At 40.2% G+C, this 20,906-nt stretch overlaps 1 protein-coding gene across 2 annotated transcripts in view; it reads left to right on the forward strand.

The window, feature by feature from the left end:
• Positions 1-20,906, forward strand: part of Npepps (aminopeptidase puromycin sensitive) — a 94,960-nt gene that overhangs the window by 53,260 nt on the left and 20,794 nt on the right. For both annotated transcript variants that reach the window (XM_038325741.1, XM_038325742.1), the window contains 10 exons: positions 1,032-1,232; positions 1,791-1,887; positions 1,999-2,032; positions 2,939-3,053; positions 6,541-6,705; positions 9,375-9,479; positions 10,330-10,390; positions 11,754-11,863; positions 17,971-18,034; positions 20,053-20,192. In XM_038325741.1, coding sequence (XP_038181669.1) covers positions 1,032-1,232; positions 1,791-1,887; positions 1,999-2,032; positions 2,939-3,053; positions 6,541-6,705; positions 9,375-9,479; positions 10,330-10,390; positions 11,754-11,863; positions 17,971-18,034; positions 20,053-20,192 — 1,092 coding nt within the window. The remainder of the gene's footprint in view (positions 1-1,031; positions 1,233-1,790; positions 1,888-1,998; positions 2,033-2,938; positions 3,054-6,540; positions 6,706-9,374; positions 9,480-10,329; positions 10,391-11,753; positions 11,864-17,970; positions 18,035-20,052; positions 20,193-20,906) is intronic.

Below are 20,906 nucleotides of genomic sequence, written 5' to 3' on the forward strand. Positions count from 1 at the left end.
ACCCTATCTCAACAACCAACAACTGAAACAAAACATCCATGTAAACTGTCCAAGACAGTCGATTCTTCTTAGTAAGTCCTTGGGTATTCTCACAGTTTGCTTCCAACTTCTTAGTGTAAGAACTTTATTCAAGGGCTGGAGAGATGGCTCAGAGGTTAAGAGCACTGCCTGCTCTTCCAAAGGTCCTGAGTTCAATTCCCAGCAACCACATGGTGGCTCACAACCATCTGTAATGGGGTCTGGTGCCCTCTGCTGGCCTGCATGCATACAGAAAGACAGAATATTGTATACATAATAAATAAATAAATATTTAGGAAAAAAAAGAAAAGAAGAGAACTTTATCCAAACCCAGGCAAGGTGGTATATGCCATTGAGCTAGCATGGTGGCTCTCTCTAAGTTGGAGGCCAGCCTGGTCTGCACAGCACGATCCAGGCCTACTCTGGGCACATACTGAGACCTTATTTTAAAAACAAAGAAAAGAAGAAGAAAAAGATGTGTGTGTGTGTGTTTCTTTTTGTTTTATTTTTTGAAACAGGGCTTCTATGTGTAGCTCTGACTGTCCTGAAACTCACTTGGAAGACCAGGCTGGCCTTTAACTCAGATACCCTCCTGCCTCTGACTTATGAGTGCTGGGACTAAAGATATGTGCCACCACTGCCCTGCTGAGGAAAAAGAACTTTATCAGATCATTTTCCTGAGAAGAAGAAAGACCTTCATGATATAAAAGCACTGATGGGTCAGGCAGTGGCTCCTTTAAGCTCGGGAAGCAGAGACAAGCGGATCTCTGTGAGTTCGAGGCCAGCCTTGTTTACAAAGTGAGTTCCAGCACTGACTCTGTAGCTACTGAGAAACTGTCTTAAAAAACAAACAAAAAACCACTGGTGAACTAGGATTAAAATAAGCCTTAAAAAAAGGAAAGGGAAAGGGAAAATACTCAATCCTATAGCTTTTGCCTACTGTGCACTCCAAAATACTAATATAAATCTCCTTAAATTTTGTTTTTGTTTTCTGTTTTTACTTTTCTCTTAAGAATGTAATTGACCGGAAACCATATCCTGATGATGAAAATTTAGTAGAAGTGAAGTTTGCCCGCACACCTGTTATGTCTACGTATCTGGTGGCATTTGTTGTGGGTGAATATGACTTTGTAGAAACAAGGTCAAAAGATGGTGTGTGTGTCCGTGTTTACACCCCTGTTGGCAAAGCAGAGCAAGGAAAATTTGCGCTAGAGGTAAATGTCCTTGAAGAGGATTGTTCCAACAGTCCATAACTCCAGGTTGGGGAATTTACATTTCTGATCAATTATTAGTACAGTCATTTGTTATTTAATTGGAAAGTTTTTTTGATACTTTCATTTCACTTTTATTAGAATTTTGGATATGCCAAACTTGATGTTGCATTAACATTTTATAAGATAATGATCTAGAAAATAGGAAAAGTGAGGGTTGGAGGTTGTGGTAGAGTGTGTATTTATTAGTACAAGAAGTCATGGGTTCAAACCTTTGGCTGTGGATAAATGAGCATATAAAAACAGAGTTTTGTTTTTCTGTGGAATTACCATGAAAATATATAGTTATATTGTACATACCAAGTTATAAATGGATAACAGTTTGACCAGTGATATAAAGCTTGTGACCAACGCGGTTTTCAAAGAAAGTAGGGTTTCCTTGAAAGTTAGTTTGTTTCTGAAAGCTTATGATAGTTTGGCTTAAAACAGGTTTCCTTTGTGAATTTCTGTGTGACTCATAGTAAAATATTCATAGGATATTTTTTTGCTTGTGCTTTATAGGTTGCTGCTAAAACCTTGCCTTTTTATAAAGACTACTTCAATGTTCCTTATCCTCTACCTAAAATTGATCTCATTGCTATTGCTGACTTTGCAGCTGGTAAAGTAAATTTCGTTTTATTGCTGAATTGTATAACTTTATTTGAATTTTGTGATATTTGAGGAAAAGTATGCTTATATATCAATAAATGTTTATATTTATTTTATGAAGGTGCCATGGAGAACTGGGGCCTTGTTACTTATAGGTATGTTAATGAAACATTACCCTGCCCTCTTTCAAATCACAGATTGCATCCTGTTCACAGTTGAGTGCTTTTGCTTTATGTTCTAGGGTACATTTTTCTTCCTCTAATGAATATTTCAAGCATGCAGATGGACTTCCCTCTCTGGTGCTACTGTCTGAGGGTGCAATATTTTTAAAGGGAGCACTTGGCACTTATACCATTTTTAACTGTGTTCTTGACTAAATCTCACTCGGTATGGCTCCTTCCCAGCAGTTACTCAACTTGAAGAGCCTCCCTGAGTCTGTGTTTTCTAAGCAGATTTTTATATGTCTGTCAGTACAACACAAACATGGGTTACATAATTTCTGAGGTTGAGTCTATAAACAATCTTTCCTTCCACTTTTGTGTGTGTGTGTGTGTTTTTCTGAGACAGGGTTTCTCTGTAGCTTTGGAGCCTGTCCTGGAACTCGCTCTTGTTGACCAGGTTGGCCTTGAACTTACAGAGACCTGCCTCTACCTCCCGAGTGCTGAGTCTAAAGGGGTGCGCCACCACCGCCCTGCCTTTCTTTCCACTTTCAGTCGTCTTTTTAGATGAGCTAAGCTTTGCATAGCCTGCTCCGTGTCCTTTTTGGGACTTTAGAATGTCTTCCACTGCTCCTTCCTTGTGTCTTCCCTGATTAGCAAAGTCTTCCTATTCAGCAGATAGCACACTGATAAACTTGTATGTCTTTGATCTTCTATTGTACAATGTCTACCAACGTAGTCTTCAGTCTTCCTGGACCCTACTAATATTACAAATGCTGAAAAAATATTTACTTGATATTGTGAAAGCCTAACATAAAGACTTACTGCCCAAACCTCCTTTACTTCTGCATACCTGCCTTTATTGAAACACTTTTACCATATTACTATTTTTTTTTAATACAGGGAGACTGCGTTGCTTATTGATCCAAAAAACTCCTGTTCTTCATCACGCCAGTGGGTTGCTCTGGTTGTGGGACATGAACTCGCCCATCAATGGTTTGGAAATCTTGTTACTATGGTATTTAATATTTTTAAGTGCTCAAATATATCCATCTATGTCCTGTTGCACATTATTTTGGCCTCGCTGTTTTACATTCTGCTATGGTAGCATAGTAGTGATGGTTCCCGCCTTTTAATCCCAGCACTTGGGAGGCAGAGGCAGGTGTGTATCAGTGAGCTCGAGGCCAGTCTTGTCCAGAGCTTCACAGTGAAACCCTGTCTCGAAAAACCAGAAAGAAAGAAAATTTGGCTATGATGCTGTGTCAAAGAATTGGATAGAAACATTTTATTTTAAGCCACTCGTGGTGGCGCACACCTTTAGTCCCAGGGCTGAGAGGTAGAGGCAGGTGGATCTTTGAGTTTCAGGCCAGCCTGGTCTACAGAGCAAGTTCCAGGACAGCCTGGGCTACACAGGAAACCCTGACTCAGAAAACAAAACAAAAACATTTTCTTTTAAAAGATTTGTTTTGCAGAAACATTTATCAGGGCTAGGCAAATAGCTCAGTGGTTAGGTACTTGCCCAGCATGCTCAAGGCCAGCATAGAGAGGGGTTGACAGAAAAGGGGAGAGAGGACAGAGATGATACCATGTGTGTTAGCAGGAAATACTTAGTAAACTTATACGATTTGTTTGCAAATAGGGAATGTTTAAATATTAATTTGGATAAGAGAAAAATTTGTCTTAGACAAAGAGAAATTATTGGGTAGTGAGATTCCCAGCTATCTATAGTTTCTTGAGTTATCTCTGTTTTGTAGTTTGCTAGTTGAAAAGAAATGTATAAACAAAGTTTATCTTTATTTAATTAAAGTATTGTTAAGAGTCATTGTAGTTAGCTAAAATAAGATGAAATTTGGTGGCAATAAAAGTTTTTTTTTAATCTGTAGAATAAAGTTGTACTTAAATATAGCTAATTGGAGTTTTCAGTTATATGTATTGTGTATCTGATGTTTCCTAATGGTTCACCTTTACTATAAATAAAATTCTGATAGAGCTAATTATGTTAGTGTTTTGAAATACAGAGTTTAGTAAATGACTTAGAGGTACCTGTGTAGTGAAAGAATTCCTTGATAGCCAAAGACCTGAACCTCACGTGGAAATTGGTCTAGTCCATATATCTTAGAAGTGATCAAGAAAGGAAGATATATTTCAGCTATGACTTAGCTGAGAGCATTTCTAAAGAAAGTCAGTCTGTTTCTGAAAATAAGCTCTCCCACTTTTCTTTAGATGCTTAAAACTTTTTTATAGGTTACAAGTTTTTTATTTTTAAAATAATTTCATTGGAACTATACAAGTTAATGCTGCATTCAAGTGTGTGTAGGAATTGTATTCTCAAAAAAAAGAAAAAAATCTCTCTTTCTCTATTTTTTTGTTTTGTTTTGTTTTGTTTTGTTTTGTTTTTGTCTTCTTGAAGCAGGGTCTCCTTATACAGTCCTGGCTGTCCTGAAGCTCATTATGTCCATCTGACAAGGCTGACCTCAAACTCAGAGATTTTCCTGCTTCTGCATCCCAAGTGCTGGGATCACAGGCCTACACCACCACTCCTGGCCTGATAATTTCTTTTAATGAAGCAAGTCTCCTATTTCTTATCTTTTTTTTCCTTCGTTTTTCTTTTTGGTTTCTCAAAGACAGTTTGTTTGTATAGCCCTGGCTGTCCTGCAACTCACTTTGTAGACCAAGCTGGCTTTGAACTTACAGAGATCTGTGTGCCTCTGCCTCCTGAATGCTGAGATTATAGGTGTGTGGCACCATAGATGGCTTGCTACCAAATAATTTTGTTCAACTTTGAGAAAATTTGATTTATGGCCAACAGTAAGTTTTAGTGCAGGGAATATGTGCTTATTGTTTTGAAACTACTTTTTACTGTGCTTGTATAACTAATTGTCTTTATTAGATGCCAGTTGTTCCCAAGGTTTGGTGTTCAGTAGCTTTGAGGCAGGAGCTTACCTAAATGACACAGCCTTTAGTACTTAGTATTCAAAATGTTTGATCTTTTTAAACCGTGTGAGTCCTCTTTTATTCAACAAAACATCTCTGGCCTCTGTCTTTGATTCATATATTAATTATTCTCTTGAGAGATTTACTCAACTTCAGTGAAAATTAGATTGTTGTGTTCTAAAAAGATGGTTCCTAAATTTTCTCATTTTTTACTCATTTGTTTCATTATACAGAGAATTCTTTATTAGTTTCTGTGATTAAAACCACATAGATAAGACCTTACATTTTTAATAGTGTTGTCCCTGTACAAATATAATAAATGTTTAATTAATGTTTCTGTACCTGTATGTGTAAACTGGAACACCTGCACTCCCAATGGTATCTGTTACTGATTTTATTCTTGATCTGTTCCACTCGCTATGCATATGCATACTTACGATGTGAATTTTCTGTTTCATAAATACTTAAGTATCATTTGTTTTTTAGCTACTTCCTGCCCTGACATTTCTGTAAAGTTTATATAATCCTTATAAAGTTGTACTAGTTTTTTAATTTATTTAGAAGTAGAAACCCAAGTCAGTGTTTCTCCTAGTCATTGTGTGAATAATTTTCGAGTTTTTGGCCATGATAGCTGTGGTTGGGTTTTTTTGTTTGTTTGTTTTTTTAAAGAAATTCTTGGCTGCAAGCAGTACTCTGGTTTTCTCCCCAGCCTGATACTCTGTTGTAGTGGATTTAACAGATTGTTTTGCTGGTCAGTGAGTGGGGGAGAGTGAGACTCTTTCTTCTTTCTTCTCTGTCTGTCTCTGTCTCTCTCTCTTGAGAAAGGTCTTACTGTGTAGCCCTGGCTAATCTAGAACTGGCTATGTAGACCCAGTGACCCAAAATATCAAGAGACCAACTGTCTCTGCCTCCTAAGTATTGGCATTAAGGTATATGCCAGCATGCCTGGCCAAAACTTTTTTCTTTGTGGCAGGGCTAGGTAACAAGATTTCACTTTGTAACTCAAATGATCCTCCTTCCTCATCCTCCCAAGTTCTGGGATCATAAGAGCATATACGCCAATAGGGGCTGGAGAGATGGCTCAGCAGTTAAGAGCACTGGCTTGTCTTCCAGAGTTCAATTTCTAGCACCCACATGGCAGTTTACAACTAACTGTAACTCCAATTCCATAGGATCCACACCCTCATATAAACATACATGCAGCTAAAACAATGCACATGAAATAAAAATACATAAAAAATAAAAAAATAATAAACACTTTTTTTTGGCATGGTGAGGCTTTTATATCTGGTCTCTTTGCTTATGTGTTCTGTTTCCCTTTCTGTATACTTAAGTCTCTTCCTTTCTCCTTTTTACTTCTGGCAGTAAGAAGTTCCTTATTACACCAGTTGACATTTCTTTTATCCTTTTTTCTCTTCTCAAATATGGGTTCTTTACTAACTTGCTTCTGTTGAATTTTAGTTTATTAAAATTATAAATTTTCAAGTATAATAGAAGGGAGACATGCTATTAAAAAAATAGAATGACTATTAGTTTGTTTCCTTCATTTGTTTCTGCCTTTTTCTTTTTAGGAATGGTGGACTCATCTGTGGTTGAACGAAGGCTTTGCGTCCTGGATTGAGTATCTTTGTGTAGACCACTGCTTTCCCGAGTATGATATCTGGACGCAGTTTGTTTCTGCAGACTATACTCGTGCCCAGGAACTTGACGCCTTAGATAACAGCCATCCTATTGAAGTGAGCTATACTTCCCAACCCTTTTAGTGAAATACATAACTTATTACGTCTCAATATGCTTAGGATACTGAAATGAAAAGAAAGCTGCATGGGTGATTTCCCTTGGGTGATTTATTTGTTCATTTATTTATTTATAGCTCATATTTCCCTGCTTGAAACTGTTACGAATAAGTTCTAAGTAACATTTCTCTTTAAGGTAGGGAATAAATTTTGTTTTTTTAGAGGCAGAAACCATGGGCAGTTTTGATGAGAAAACCATGTCTATTGAGCAATACTGTAACTGATTTCAACAACAATTCTGGACACAGTTCAGTGTCATCAATGCACAGTGTGTTTCTCTAGTTCTTGGCCTGTCCTCACCTCTTGTAGTTAACTTTGTTAATTATTAATAAGCTGTGGGTTTTTGTTTCTTTTTCTTTTCTTCTTGCGTTTTTGAGACAGAGATTCCCAGCCGGGCGGTGGTGGTGCACGCTTTTAATCCCAGCACTCAGGAGGCAGAGGCAGGTAGATCTCTGTGAGTTCGAGGCCAGCCTGGTCTACAAGAGCTAGTTCCAGGACAGTCAGAACTGTTACACAGAGAAACCCTGTCTCGAGAAAAAAAAAAAAAAACAGAGACAGAGACAAAGAGATTTCCTATGTAGCCCTTCCTGCTGCCTGTCCTGGAACTCACTCTGTAGAGAAGGCTGGTCCCCTAACTCAGCCACCTGCTTCTGCCTCCCAAGTACTAGGAGTATTGCGAGTAAAGGTGTATGCCATCTTGCCTGGCTTTGGCTTTGGCTTGGTTTGGTTTGGTTTTGGTTTTTGAGAGGGTTTCTTGGTGTAGGTTTGGAGCCTGTCTGTCCTGGTACTCTGTAGACCAGACTGGCCTCAAACTCAACAAAATCTGCTTGTCTCTGCCTCCTAAGTGCTGGAATTAATGCATGCACCACCACCACTCGACTTTATTATTTTTTTTAATGTTGGTAGGAACCTGGCATCATCATTATTATTATTATTATTATTATTATTATTATTATTATTATTATTATTATTATTTTTACATTGGTGGGAACATGTGCCACAGTATGTGTGGGGATATCAGAAGATTTTTTTTTGAGAGCTGGTTCTCTACTTCCTCTGTAAGTCTTTTTTTGGTTTTTCAAGACAGGGTTTCTCTGTAGCTTTGGAGCCTGTCCTGGAATTAGCTCTTATAGACCAGGCTGGCCTCAAACTCACAGAGATCTACCTGCCTCTGCCTCCCAAGTGCTGGGATTAAAGGCATGCGCCACCACCGCCCGGCTCCCCTTTTTAAGTCTTGAGGCTCGAACTTGTCAGGCTTGTGTGGTTAATTCTTTTACCCACCAGACCATCTTGTAATTACTACTTTTAACACATTTTTAAAAAATTATTTTATGTACATTGGTGTTTTGCCTGCATGTATATCTGTGTGAGGATATCAGATCTTGGAGTTACAGACAGTTGTGAGCTGCCATGTAGGTACTGGAACTTGAATCTATGTCCCCTGTAAAATAGCCAGTGTTTTCAACCACTGAGTCATCCCCCCCCCCTCCCATTTGTTGGATTTTAAGATAAGATTTTGCTTTATGATCCTGGCTAGCCTAAAACTCACTATGTAGCTTAGGCTAGCCTGGACATCATGGGTGATTTTCCTATAATTGCTTTTTTGTTTGCTTGTTTGTTTAAAGACAGGGTTTCTCTGTAGCTTTGAAGCCTGTCCTGGAACTCTTATAGTCGAGGCTGGTGTTGAACTCACAGAGATCCGCCTGCCTCTGCCTCCCAAGTGCTGGGAATAAAGGTTTGCTCCACCGCCGCCTGGCTGTATTTAAGAGCTAGGAGATGCACGTGTGTAGCTCATGTAGTTTATAAATTTTGCATCCAAAGAACTGGAGTTATAATCCTGCTTTGTATTTAACTATTGTTCTAAACCTGAGGTTCTCAGCCTTCCTAATACTGTCACCCTCTAATATAGTTCTTCGTTTTGTGACGATCCCCAACCATAGTTATTTCTTTGCTACTTCGTACGTATAATTTTGCTACTGTTAGGAATCATAATGTAAATATCTGATACGCAACCCCTGTGAAAGGGTCATTTGACCCACAGAAAAGGGTTCTTGTATAGGTTGAGAACAACTGTTCTAAACCTTTATAATTTGTGGGGAAAAAAAAATCAAAATTGTTTTCATCATGATATTCTTAACAGATACACTCAAGAATAAATGGAGGACTAGAGAGATGGTTCAGCAGTTAAGAGTGCTGACTGCTCTTCCAGAGGTCCTGAGTTCAATTCCCAGCAACCACGTGGTGGCTCACAACCATGTATAATGAGACCTGGTACCCTCTTCTGGCCTACAGGCAGGACACTGCATAAATAAACAAACAAACAAACAAACAAATAAAATAAAATCTTTAAAAAAATAAATGGAACTTTAACAGCTTGCCTTTCATCAGAGAGTCAGGATTAAAGCCTGGGCTGGGAATTGTTATAGGGATTATGCCATATATTCTGTCTTATTTAAGTCAGTTACTCTTATTTTTGAGGATTGTTATATACTTTTTGACTAAATTAAAGGCAGAAGAGTTAGAAGGGTTTTCCTAGAAAGCTTTTTATGTAATTCAGTGTTACAGGCTGTCTGCTCCCTGTCATAACCCTGAATCACACTGTCTGCCAGGTCAGTGTGGGCCATCCATCTGAGGTTGATGAGATATTTGATGCTATATCGTATAGCAAAGGTGCATCTGTTATCCGAATGCTGCATGACTACATCGGTGATAAGGTAAGAAGAAAAAAACCTATTCTTTCAATCCTGAAATCATAGTTTTAAAGCATGCACAAAAGTTTGGCCTTATTTTAAAATTAAATTTCTACATAATTTTTAGTTTATTTAATTTTAAAAAGTTTTTTTTAAATCTTGGTTATTATAGTTTCCTAGAAGAATGATACACAAGTTAGAATGTTTGGTAAGAAGGGGAATTGAGGCTGGGTGATGGTGGCGCATGCCTTTAATCCCCAGCAATTAAGTGGCAGAGGCTGGCGGATCTCTGTGAATTCAAGACCAGGCTGGTTTACAAAGTGAGTTTCAGGACAACCAGCCAGGGAAACACAGAGAAACCCTTTCTCGGACAGAGAAAGAGAGAGAGAGAGAGAGAGTGAGAGAGAGGGAGGGAGGGAGGGAGAGAGAGAGAGAGAGAGAGAGAGAGAGAGAGAGAGAGAGAGAGAGAGAGAGAGAGAGAGAGAGAGAGAGAGAGAGAGAAATAAAGGGTAGCCGGGCGGTGGTGGCTCATGCCTTTAATCCCAGCACTTGGGAGGCAGAGGCAGGCGGATCTCTGTGAGTTCGAGACCAGCCTGGTCTACAAGAGCTAGCTCCAGGACAGGCTCTAAAGCTGCAGAGAAACCCTGTCTCGAAAAACCAAAAAAAAAATTAAATAAATAAATAAATAAAGGGTAGTTACTTTTAGATAAAATTTAGTAGGCTTTAACAGGATATGTGTTTCTTTAAACACATATTCTTTAAAAGCATATCTGTTACTTTAGTATTGGAGTACATTGAGTTTTGACTAATGTGCATATCTACTATAAATGCTGAGGTCTGACTCACTTGAATTTAAAAATTGTATTTTTTCCAGGACTTTAAAAAAGGAATGAACATGTATTTAACCAAGTTTCAGCAAAAGAATGCTGCCACAGGTAATCTTTGCATTTTTATTTATTTTTGTTTTAATTTTTACCACCATCCTTGCTTTCTTCTTTTTGTCATGCATGCAAAGCACAAACTCTACCAGACTGAGCTATACCCTGGTCTTAAAGATAATATTAAATAACTTGAGCTAGAACTACAGATAAAGGCCCTAGGTTTGATTCCCCAACACCAGAGAAGGGGGGTGTTGGAAATAAAATGTTAGCATTCTACACAGGGAGGATCGTTTTTTGACTAGTCATTTGCAGATTACAGACTACACTTTGAACAGAAAAATGTACTATTTAATGTTTTTATTTCAGCCATTTATGAAAGATACTTGTCATTCTCTTATATGGGCACCATGAATGGTTTTCATACTCTTGCTAAAATTTCAGTGCTTTCTGTCTTTTCTCCTTGCTACTCCCCAAATATATGGCTTGTGATCTGTTAGAATTTTGTGGTTGCCTACTAGTACTTTGCTCAAAGGCTGAAGCTACTTCTCACAAGTATTGCGCTACTTTCTATTGTATTTGCTTAGTGTTGAAGTCCATACCTCTTTTATACATCTTTGTAAGCCATGCTCCCCTAAGTACATTAGCCTGTGTCATTCTTCTTCTAGAACTCACTGGACATATTGCTGTTACTGATTTCTTTCATTCTTTCTCTTTTTCTCTATTTCTTTCTTTAAATTTATTTGTTTGCTTGTTTTGGACAGTATCCTCTATGTAGTCTTGGCTATCCTGGAACTAGCTATGAATACTGGGTTCTTGTACTTGCTTCTGCTTCCCAATTATTGAGATTTCAGGCATGTTCCACGACACCCAGCGACGTGTGTGTGTGTGTGTGTGTGTGTGTGTGTGTTTCTATGCACACCATGAATGTAGAAATCAGATCACTTTTGAGATTTGATTCTCTTCTGTCACTAAAGGTGAGGGTAGAGTTCATATGTCAGACTTGTGTAACGAGTGTTTTAACTTATGTATATGGGTCCATACCCATACATGTGCACAAGTACATATGCCCTGAAGGCCAGAAGCTGGCCTTAAACTCAGACAGATCCTCATGCCTCTGCCTCCCAAATGCTGGGATTGAAGGCGTACACCACCACTACCAGGCCCCAATTTTTTATGTGGGTGAGTACTGGGGATTTGAACTCAGAACCTCATGCTGGTATGGCAAGAACCTCACCTAGTGAGTCCTCTACAATACTCCTTCAAGTAGAATTTACTTATAATATTGTGGGTGGGGCATTTGTTTGATCTATTGTGTGACAAGCAAAACAGTTGGTAAGCTATGCAATGTTAAGAGTTAAATGGATTTACTGATTTAGGAAATAAGCATTTCAGGTTATTGTTTTTATTTACCTTCTAGAGGATCTCTGGGAAAGTTTGGAAAATGCCAGTGGTAAACCCATAGCAGCTGTGATGAATACCTGGACCAAACAAATGGGATTCCCTCTCATTTATGTGGAAGCTGAACAGGTAAACCTGTAAGAAGTCCTTGCACTGCCTGGTGAGGTGTGTCACCCTGTGATCTCCATAGTTAGGGGAGACAGAAGGAATCATGAGTTTGAGACCAGCCTAGCCAGTTTGGGAAAAAAAAAAAAAAAAAACCAAAAAAAAAAATATTAGCACAGTTCATTCCTCAAAACTGAAGCATATTACTGACTGCACTAAATGCAGACTGCTAGATGATACTTATTTGTCCTTATATAATTCCATAGCCTGTGGATGCCGTGCCACATGCCTTTAATCCCGCCACTTGGGAAGCAGAGGTCAACAGATTTCTTGTGAGTCTTAGGCCACTCTGGAAGGAAAACCAACCAGTCAAACAGTGCTTCTAACTCTTGAGCCATCTCTTTGGCCTGAATTTTTTAACTTTAGTTTTATTTTTTTTTAAATTTATTTAACTATGTTGCTGTGAAGGTACCAGTTAACTTTAGTTTTTAAATTTCTATCCATTCATTCATTTATTTAATGGTATTGTAGATTGAATCTAGGACCTTTTCTTCGTTTTTTCCTCTCTTTGATGTTTGGAGACAGTCTTTCTCTGTGAAGCCTTAACTCTCCTGGAACAGTCCCTGTAGACCAGGCTAGCCTTGAACTCAGATGTGTGTAGAAGGAACAGTGGGTTGCATTCCTGCCTGGCTCCTGGCCGCCTGGCTAGCTCTGTAGAAGGAGCAGCTGGCTACGTCCCACCACCCGGATCTCGCACGGCTAGCTTTACACCCGAAACAACACACAAATGGTATTCTTTTTTTTTTTTTGGTTTTTCGAGACAAGGTTTCTCTGTGGCTTTGGAGCCTGTCCTGGAACTAGCTCTTGTAGACCAGGCTGGTCTCGAACTCACAGAGATCTGCCTGCCTCTGCCTCCCGAGTGCTGGGATTAAAGGCGTGCGCCACCACCGCCCGGCACAAATGGTATTCTTTTAAACACTGCCTGGCCCATTAGTTTCAGCCTCTTATTGGCTAATTCTCACATCTTGTTTTAACTCATATTTAGTAATATGTATAGCACCACGAGGGGTGGCTTACCAAGAGAGATCTTAACTTGAGTCTGTCTCGGAGACGAGGAGAGGCATGGCGTCTGCCTCAGGCATCTGCCTGACTCTGCTTTCTTTCTCCTACAGTTCTGTTCTGTCTACTCCGCCTACCTAATTTTCTGTCCTGTCAAAGGGCCAAGGCAGTTTCTTTATTAACCAATGAAAGTAACTTATAGACAGATGACCCTCCTCCATCATTTCCCCCTTTTCTGTTTAAACAAAAAGGAAAAGCTTTCACTTTAACATAGTAAAATTACATATAACAAAACAGTTATCAAGCAAGAATTTCAGTCACAAAATATAACTTAGGAAAACTATAAATATCTGTCCATTCTTCAACTCCCATCAAAAACTTCAGACAAGTCCTGGGATTAAAAGTATGCACCAACACCACTCAGCCTGACCTTTTCTTTCTCATGTTTGCTTGCTTTGTTTCTTTCTCTGTTTTCTTTTTGAAAACATTGTCTTCCTATGTAGCCCTGGCTGGCCTAGAACTTTAGGAGATGTACCTGCTTTTTCCTCCCTAGTAATGAGATTAAAGGCTCTGAAACTATGCCTGGACTTCATTTGTTTCTTGTTCTTAGTTTAATTACTAAGGTCATTTTTTGCCGCGCACCATGCCCCCGTGTCTGTGCTCTATGCGCGATTACCCAGTTCCCTAGCTTCGGGCAAGGGGCAGGAGGTTAAAATTCACAGACACACACAGACAGCGACACAGGCTATCCTTGAATTCCCCAAGAATGCCCCCTTTATTGTGTTCAGGGACAGATTATATAGAGATAGCCACGCCTCAGCCAAACCCACCAGAAACCACTCTCCTGCCATCAGGAACTCCTGAAGTTCTCATGCTCAGAGCAGCTGTAGGCATTCAGATCAGGGGATTACAAGAAATTCAGGATTTAGGGTCTCAATGCTCCCAACATCTCCCCCCTTAAATTTTTTATAGTGTGACCATATCAGACTCGGGACTTTTAGGAGTGGCTTTGCCATCACCCCAGGAGCAGTCAGAAACCACTGCTCCTTCTGCAGTCCCCTAAATAACATACTCCAGCTGCCATACCCCCGTGGCACATTCATTCTTGTCAGCTGAGTCCATGGAAGACACTTTCTCGCTAGTGCACATCTTTGGCTTCCCTAGCAGCCCAGCTGATCCTGCTTCTGCTAAGTGACCATATGCTGCATTCTCATGGATTGTCTGATCTTACACAGGATTTGAAGATGAATGCCCATGGCAACAGGCGTTAAGATTGCCAGCAGTAGGGTCCCCAGTCACCCTGGACCCAGCCTCCCATTTGAGCTATGGTCTTCAACCATCCCTTTGGCTAAACAGTACAATCTGGTGTGCTAATTGTTACATTTCAACGGTTATTCAAGTAACCATTAAGTTGTTTCACCACATAATCGGCATTAGCAATATTTAAATTCTCTCTGCCGTAGACTCATCGGCGTGCAGATCCTAGAACTGCCACTGCCTTTTCCTTGCCCCGCTGTTGTGTTCTTGGGCAGCCCAGTGGGGTCTGTGCTCCAGCTTGTCTGAGCTCCAGCACTTGTTCTTGCATTTGCTGATACTTCTGGCACTGCTGTGGCATCCCCCAAGCTAGGCATTGACTGGGCTGAGGCAATGTGCCTTCCACCACCGCCACCTAGCAAAGCTCTGCTCCAGCTGCCTTCTAGCCCCAGCTGCATTCGTTCTGGGTCCAGACTGGTGCATGGAGTGGAGTGGAACTCAGGGAAGCAGGCTTGCTGCTCTGCAACCACTGAAGGTGCCCCACTTAGGGAATTTGGGCGTTGTCAATCTGTCTGGCTACTTCCTGCTGAGCGGGAACGCTGCATTCTTAGGGGTATTTACTGCAACATTTCAGGAGGTCTTGGTGATTCAAACCACATGAATCTCAAATAAATCCTCAGGTTCTCATCATCTCTGGAGATAAAAACAGAACCTCTTTTCCAAAACATCAAATCCTTAGGCTCATATTTTAAAGTCAAGATACCTTTCCTAGAATCAAATGTCTTTCTCCAGTCCAGAACACAAAAGACAACACAACATATCATACATCTGTACACATTTATCTTTTTAAGCTATATACATTCTATCTTTTCCCAATACATATGTCCCCTCTGGCTGGGGACAACCCTGTTCGCTTACCCTTCTTTCTCGGTTGAACTTCCTGGAACCGAAACCGAGCGGAGGTCGTCAGGATTAACACATGCCCCAATCCACCTTCACCTTCTGAGGGCAACCTCTCAGCGTTCCCTAGTTCCCGATCTCGGCTGGGACCTCCAATTGCCGATACCTGGGTGGAACCTCCAATTGCTGCGCACTGCACCCCCGTGTCTATGCGCGATTACCCAGTTCCCTAGCTTCGGGCAAGGGGCAGGAGGTTAAAATTCACAGACACACACAGACAGCGACACAGGCTATCCTTGAATTCCCCAAGAATGCCCCCTTTATTGTGTTCAGGGGCAGATTATATAGAGATAGCCACGCCCCAGCCAAACCCACCAGAAACCACTCTCCTGCCATCAGGAACTCCTGAAGTTCTCATGCTCAGAGCAGCTGTAGGCACTCAGATCAGGGGATTACAAGAAATTCAGGATCTGGAGTCTCACTGTTCCCAACAGTTTTTTTTGTTTTGTTTTGTTTTTTTTTTTTGTTTGTTTGTTTGTTTGTTTGTTTTTTGGTGTTTTTTGGTTTTTCGAGACAGGGTTTCTCTGTGGCTTTGGAACCTGTCCTGGAACTAGCTCTTGTAGACCAGGCTGGCCTCGAACTCACAGAGATCCGTCTGCCTCTGCCTCCCGAGTGCTGGAATTAAAGGCATGCGCCACCACCGCCCGGCGCTCCCAACAGTTTTTAGTGTAGGTTTACTTAAGATTAATTTAAGTAAGTTCAAATCTGTTATATTGAATACTCTTTGAAATATCCCAGAATGCAGTATTGATGAACAATCAGGCAAATGGCTATATTTGAAGCTGTTTCCTCCCTCCCTTTGGTGGAGGCCAAATGTGTGGTGTAGATGTACATGTTTGTGTGTGTGCGTGCAGGTGGTGAAGGATAGAGGTCAGTGGGCTGTCCACCTTGGTTTTCTGACAGGGTCTCCCACTAGAACTTGGGATTTGACAGTTTGACCAGGTTTACTGGGCAGCAAGCTCCAGGGAGCCATTGTTTCTACCTTGCAGACACTAGGATTATAAGTGTTTGTTGTTACACCCCAGTTTTACATGGTGCTGAACTGAACTCAGGTCCTGATGCTTGCATGGCAAGCATTATAGTGAATTGTCATCTTGTGCAAAATGTGTGTTTGTGTATGTGTGTGTGTAAAATTTATTTTTATTTTATGTGCATTGGTGTTTGCCTTCATGTGTGTCTGTTTGAGGGTCTCAATTCCCCTGGATGGGGAGTTTCAGGTATGAGCTGCCATGTGGGTACTGGGTCCTCTGGAAGAGCAACCAGTGCTCTTAATCACTGAACCATATCTCCATGCCCCATATTTTTTAAACATATAAATCATTGCTTATTGTTTTCTAGTTATTTGCAGTCACCCTTTTGTAGTGATGAGCTGTGGGCCGGCTTCCTGCCACCCTATGCCCCAAAATAACAACACACAAACTGTATTCTTTTAAATACTGCCTGGCCAATCATTTCCAGCCTCTTATTAGCTAATTCTCACATCTTGCTTTAACTCATTTCTAATAATCTCTATAGCACCACAAAGTGGTGTCTTACTGGGAAAGATTCAGCATGTCTGAACAGCTGGCTCCATCGCATCTTTTTCCCTGAGCCAGAGGCACAGCAGTCTGCCCCAGAGAGGAGAGGCGGGGCAACTGTCTGAGCCATCTACCTCACTTCCTTTTTCCTGTTCTGTCTACTCCACCTATCTAAAGTGTATCAAATGGGCCAAGGCAGTTTCTTTATTAACGAATAAGAGTCCTCCATCACCCTTTTGTGTTTTATTGTAAAACTTGTACTTTAAAACAAGACATGTTGGCCAGGCAGTGGTCGCGCACACCCTTTATCCCAGCACTCAGGAGACAGAGGCAGGTGGATCTCTGAGTTCAAGGCCAGCCTGGTCTACAAGAGCTAGCTAGTTCCAGGACAACTAGGGCTGTTACACAGAGAAACCCTGTCTCAAAAAACCAAAACAAACAAACCAGACATATTGCTTTTACATTTAACAAGTAGCAGTCTAGGATTTAAATTCTGAATATTGAAACTACCTGTTAATCTAAGAAAGTGAGATAAACTATAGATATAGTCTTTCTCTATCAAGAGTAGTATAATTTGAAGTATTTGTTGTGTATACTTTGGGGGAAGTGGGACAGGCCCAGGCTCACTTTAGACTCACTGTGTAGCATTTTCAATACAACCGGAAAGTCCTACTCCTTCTTTCTCCCAAGAGCTAGGATTACTAGTGGGCATTGGCATTCCTGGCTTTTTGTTTTATATAATTTTAAAGACAAATAATTTGCGTTTAGGAATTTCTTTCATCTGAGTGTTACACACCTTCAGAGAAATTATATTACATAGGAATTGGTCTTTTTTTAAAGTTTTATTATATTTAAATTAATTTTGTATATGTATTGAATAGCCGGTATTTAAACAGGACCTTTTTTTCCCCTGAGATCTAAATGAAAAGGATTTATTTTTTTTTAATGTATTTTTTGAGTTTCATGCATATGTACAGTGTATCCTGTATTCCCAGAACACATCCCACTCCTACCTTCGTGGTTTTGTTTTTTTTTTTTTTTTTTTTTTTTTTTAATAATTCACTGCATTCATATGGGTATGGGGCCAGGCACTGGAGCATGAACCACCTACAAGGGGCCACACATCTGAAGAAAATTGGCACCCCTCACCCCAAAGCAGCTGTTGATCAGCTAGGGGCGGGCTTATGATGTCCTCCCTCAAGAGTGACTTTTTTTTTATTCTTTACTTTCCTCATCTGTATCGTGAAAGAGATTTGTCTGTCCCAGCTCCCTACCTACGCTGTCACAGAAACACCCTCCACAAAAGTCACAGTTGTTACAGCCTTGACTTTGCTTCTGTAGGTAGACGATGACAGAGTGCTGAGGCTGTCTCAAAAGAAGTTCTGTGCCAGTGGACCATATGTTGGTGAGCATATGTGCTATAAGAGGGGACTGATCAATAAATTTGGGTTCCTTATTAGACGTTTTCAATTTAAGAGTAAATAATACCATATTATTTATTATTTGTTTAGCTATACTTTAAATTTAATTTGTCTTATGTATATGTGTGTGCTTCTTATCTGTATGTGCACCAACTATGTACAGGTACCTAAGGAGGCCAGAAGAGGGCATTAGATCCCCTAGAATTGGAGTTACTGGCAATTGTTAGTCATGATGTAAATGCTGGGAACTGAACCCTTGTCCTTTGGGAAAGCAGGTAGTGCTCTTAACTGCTGAGTGATCTTTCTAGCCACAATCTTAAAATTTTGTGTCTTGGACCAGGCGGTGGCGGCATATGCCTTTAATCCCAGCACTCTGGAGGCAGAGGTAGGCCGATCTCTGTGAGATCGAGGCCAGCATGATCTACACGAGCTAGTTCCAGGACAGCTATTGCTGTTACACAGAGAGACCCTGTCTAGAACGCCCCCCCCCCAAAGTGTCTCTCTTATTGAAAATGACTGAGAGAATTGGAGAGATGATTCAGAGGTTAAGAGCACTGGCTGCTCTTACCTTTGTAATGATATCCATAATGATATCCATAATGAGATCTGGTGCCTAGTGCCCTCTTCTGGCAGGAAGGGATACATGCAGAAAGAATACTGTATACATAATAAATAAATCTTTAAAAGAAGAAAAGAAAATTAGTGAAAAAGGGTTGGAATATGTAAGAAATTATTTCTGCAGTCATATTCTCTAAGGAATTACTGTGTTACTTATTTTTTGTTCAGTTATTGTGTGTAATAAGTCCAGTGGTGATTGTCTACTCACTAGTCATCATAGTAAGCACTAGAGTTGGTTCATACTTTATTTTCTTAGCATCTTTACAAGGTAGAGAATAGTATTTTTCCTTTTATACACACAAAAGCTAAGGAATCGCTAGTTTACTTAAATTGCTCAAAGTCAGCTGGGTGTGGTGGCATATGCCTTTAATCCCAGCACTGGGACTCAGAGGCAAGTAACTATGAGCATTTGAGGCCTACATAACAAATCCCAGTACAGCCAGGGCTATGTAGAAAGACCCCGCACCCCCCACAAATTTTTCTTAAAGTCACGTGTCTAATAAGTTTAAAAGAGTGGGAATTCACAGAAGATAATTAAAATCCTGAGTTTCCCTCTCAACTACTATATTCTCAGATAATTTCTCTTGTCATTATGCTCTTTCACAATAAGGTTTTACCCAGGAAATTAAATTTTACTTGAAGAGATTAAGTTTCCTTTCCTTTAAAATAGTAATCTCAGTATAGTCCCTGTGACCAGACAAGTAAAGGCTGGAGTATCTCAGTGGAGGGGCTTGAGCTATGATTTAACCTTTTTTGTTTGTTTTGAGCCTGGGTTTCACTGTGTGGCTCTTGTTGTCCTGGAATTCACTCTGTAGACCAGTCTATCCTCAAATTCACAGAGATCTGCCTTTGCCCTCCATGTGCTGGGGTTAAAGGTGTGTGCCACCACTCTCGGCTGTGACTTAACCTTTTTAACCAAGGCATGTACCTTACTTAAATGTTGATTGTGTGCCTTCTTTAAATAGCTCTGTTAATGCCCTAATACAAAGTCTGATTTGCTTTTTGATATCTGAGACAGTGTTCTATTTTTCAAATGATTTTGCTTTTAGATATGGCTTCTCAGTAAAGAAATACAGTAGCTCCCAGGGTTTGTCCTGTCCTAGTGTAGCAAGTGAGAGCCCTTTAAGAAAAACACCTTAGAACATTCACTGCTCAAAATTAACAACACAGTCGTTGTTGTCTTTATTGCTCTACCTTGAGTTAATTCTCCTTGAGACAGCTGTGATTTTGATATTACCTTCTCTTTTCCTTTGCACTAATGTTACTCAGGTCACCTTGAAGCATTGTGTAATGCTGAGAATGTGTCTTGGTTACAACACTGGCAGTCATCTGTCTGCCTTACCACCTGCTTCTTTCAATTTTCAATTTTCTTCTTCTTGTTTAGGTGAAGACTGTCCTCAGTGGATGGTTCCTATCACAATCTCAACTAGTGAAGACCCCAACCAAGCTAAACTAAAAATACTAATGGAGAAGCCAGAGATGAATGTAGTTTTGAAAAATGTCAAACCAGACCAGTGGGTAAAGGTGAGTTGAGAATGGCATAGCCGTTTGTACTTTATCAGAAATGATTTATTTCTTTTACTTGCCTTCTGTGGCTATATCTGAATTGTATTCTTTCAGTTTAGACTATAAAGTATAGAAAGGAAAAATAAGTTGACTGCATTTAGTCATGCACACCTGTAAACCCAGTACCCAGTAGGCTGAGGTAGAAGGTTTGAGTTTGAGGCCAGCCTAGGCTAGTGAGACTTTTAAAAAAAGAAAGGAAAGGAGTAAATAGCAGAGAACATTTGTAGTCTTGCAGCTGCAAACTGCACTACCATTCTAAAAAGTCAAGCATGGTGGTGAAGACTTTTAATCCTAGCCCTTGCGAGGCAGAGGCAGGTAGATCTCTGAGTTTAGTCTACGGAATGAGTTCCAGGGCAGCCAGGGCTACACAGAGAAACTCTGATTCAAAACAAAAACAAAACAAAACAAATAAGCTGCCGGCCCTTTCTAGCGGTGTGTTGACCTCAGTCCTTATTGTTTCCTGTAACTGTGATTAAGGGAGGTCAGCACTGGGGGTGGGGGGGGGCGAGAGGGATAAGCAGGCGGATCTCTGTGAGTTGGAGGCCAGCTTGGTTTACAAAGCCGAGGGCTACACAGAGAAATTATCTCCCGAAAAACCAAAAAGGAAAAAAAAAATCAGTAGGTAAGTATTATTTATCGTTGTTTTATACTGAGCAATAAAAATTTTTACTA

Source organism: Arvicola amphibius, chromosome 4 (genome assembly GCF_903992535.2).
Source record: "Arvicola amphibius chromosome 4, mArvAmp1.2, whole genome shotgun sequence".
Taxonomy (NCBI): domain Eukaryota; kingdom Metazoa; phylum Chordata; class Mammalia; order Rodentia; family Cricetidae; genus Arvicola; species Arvicola amphibius.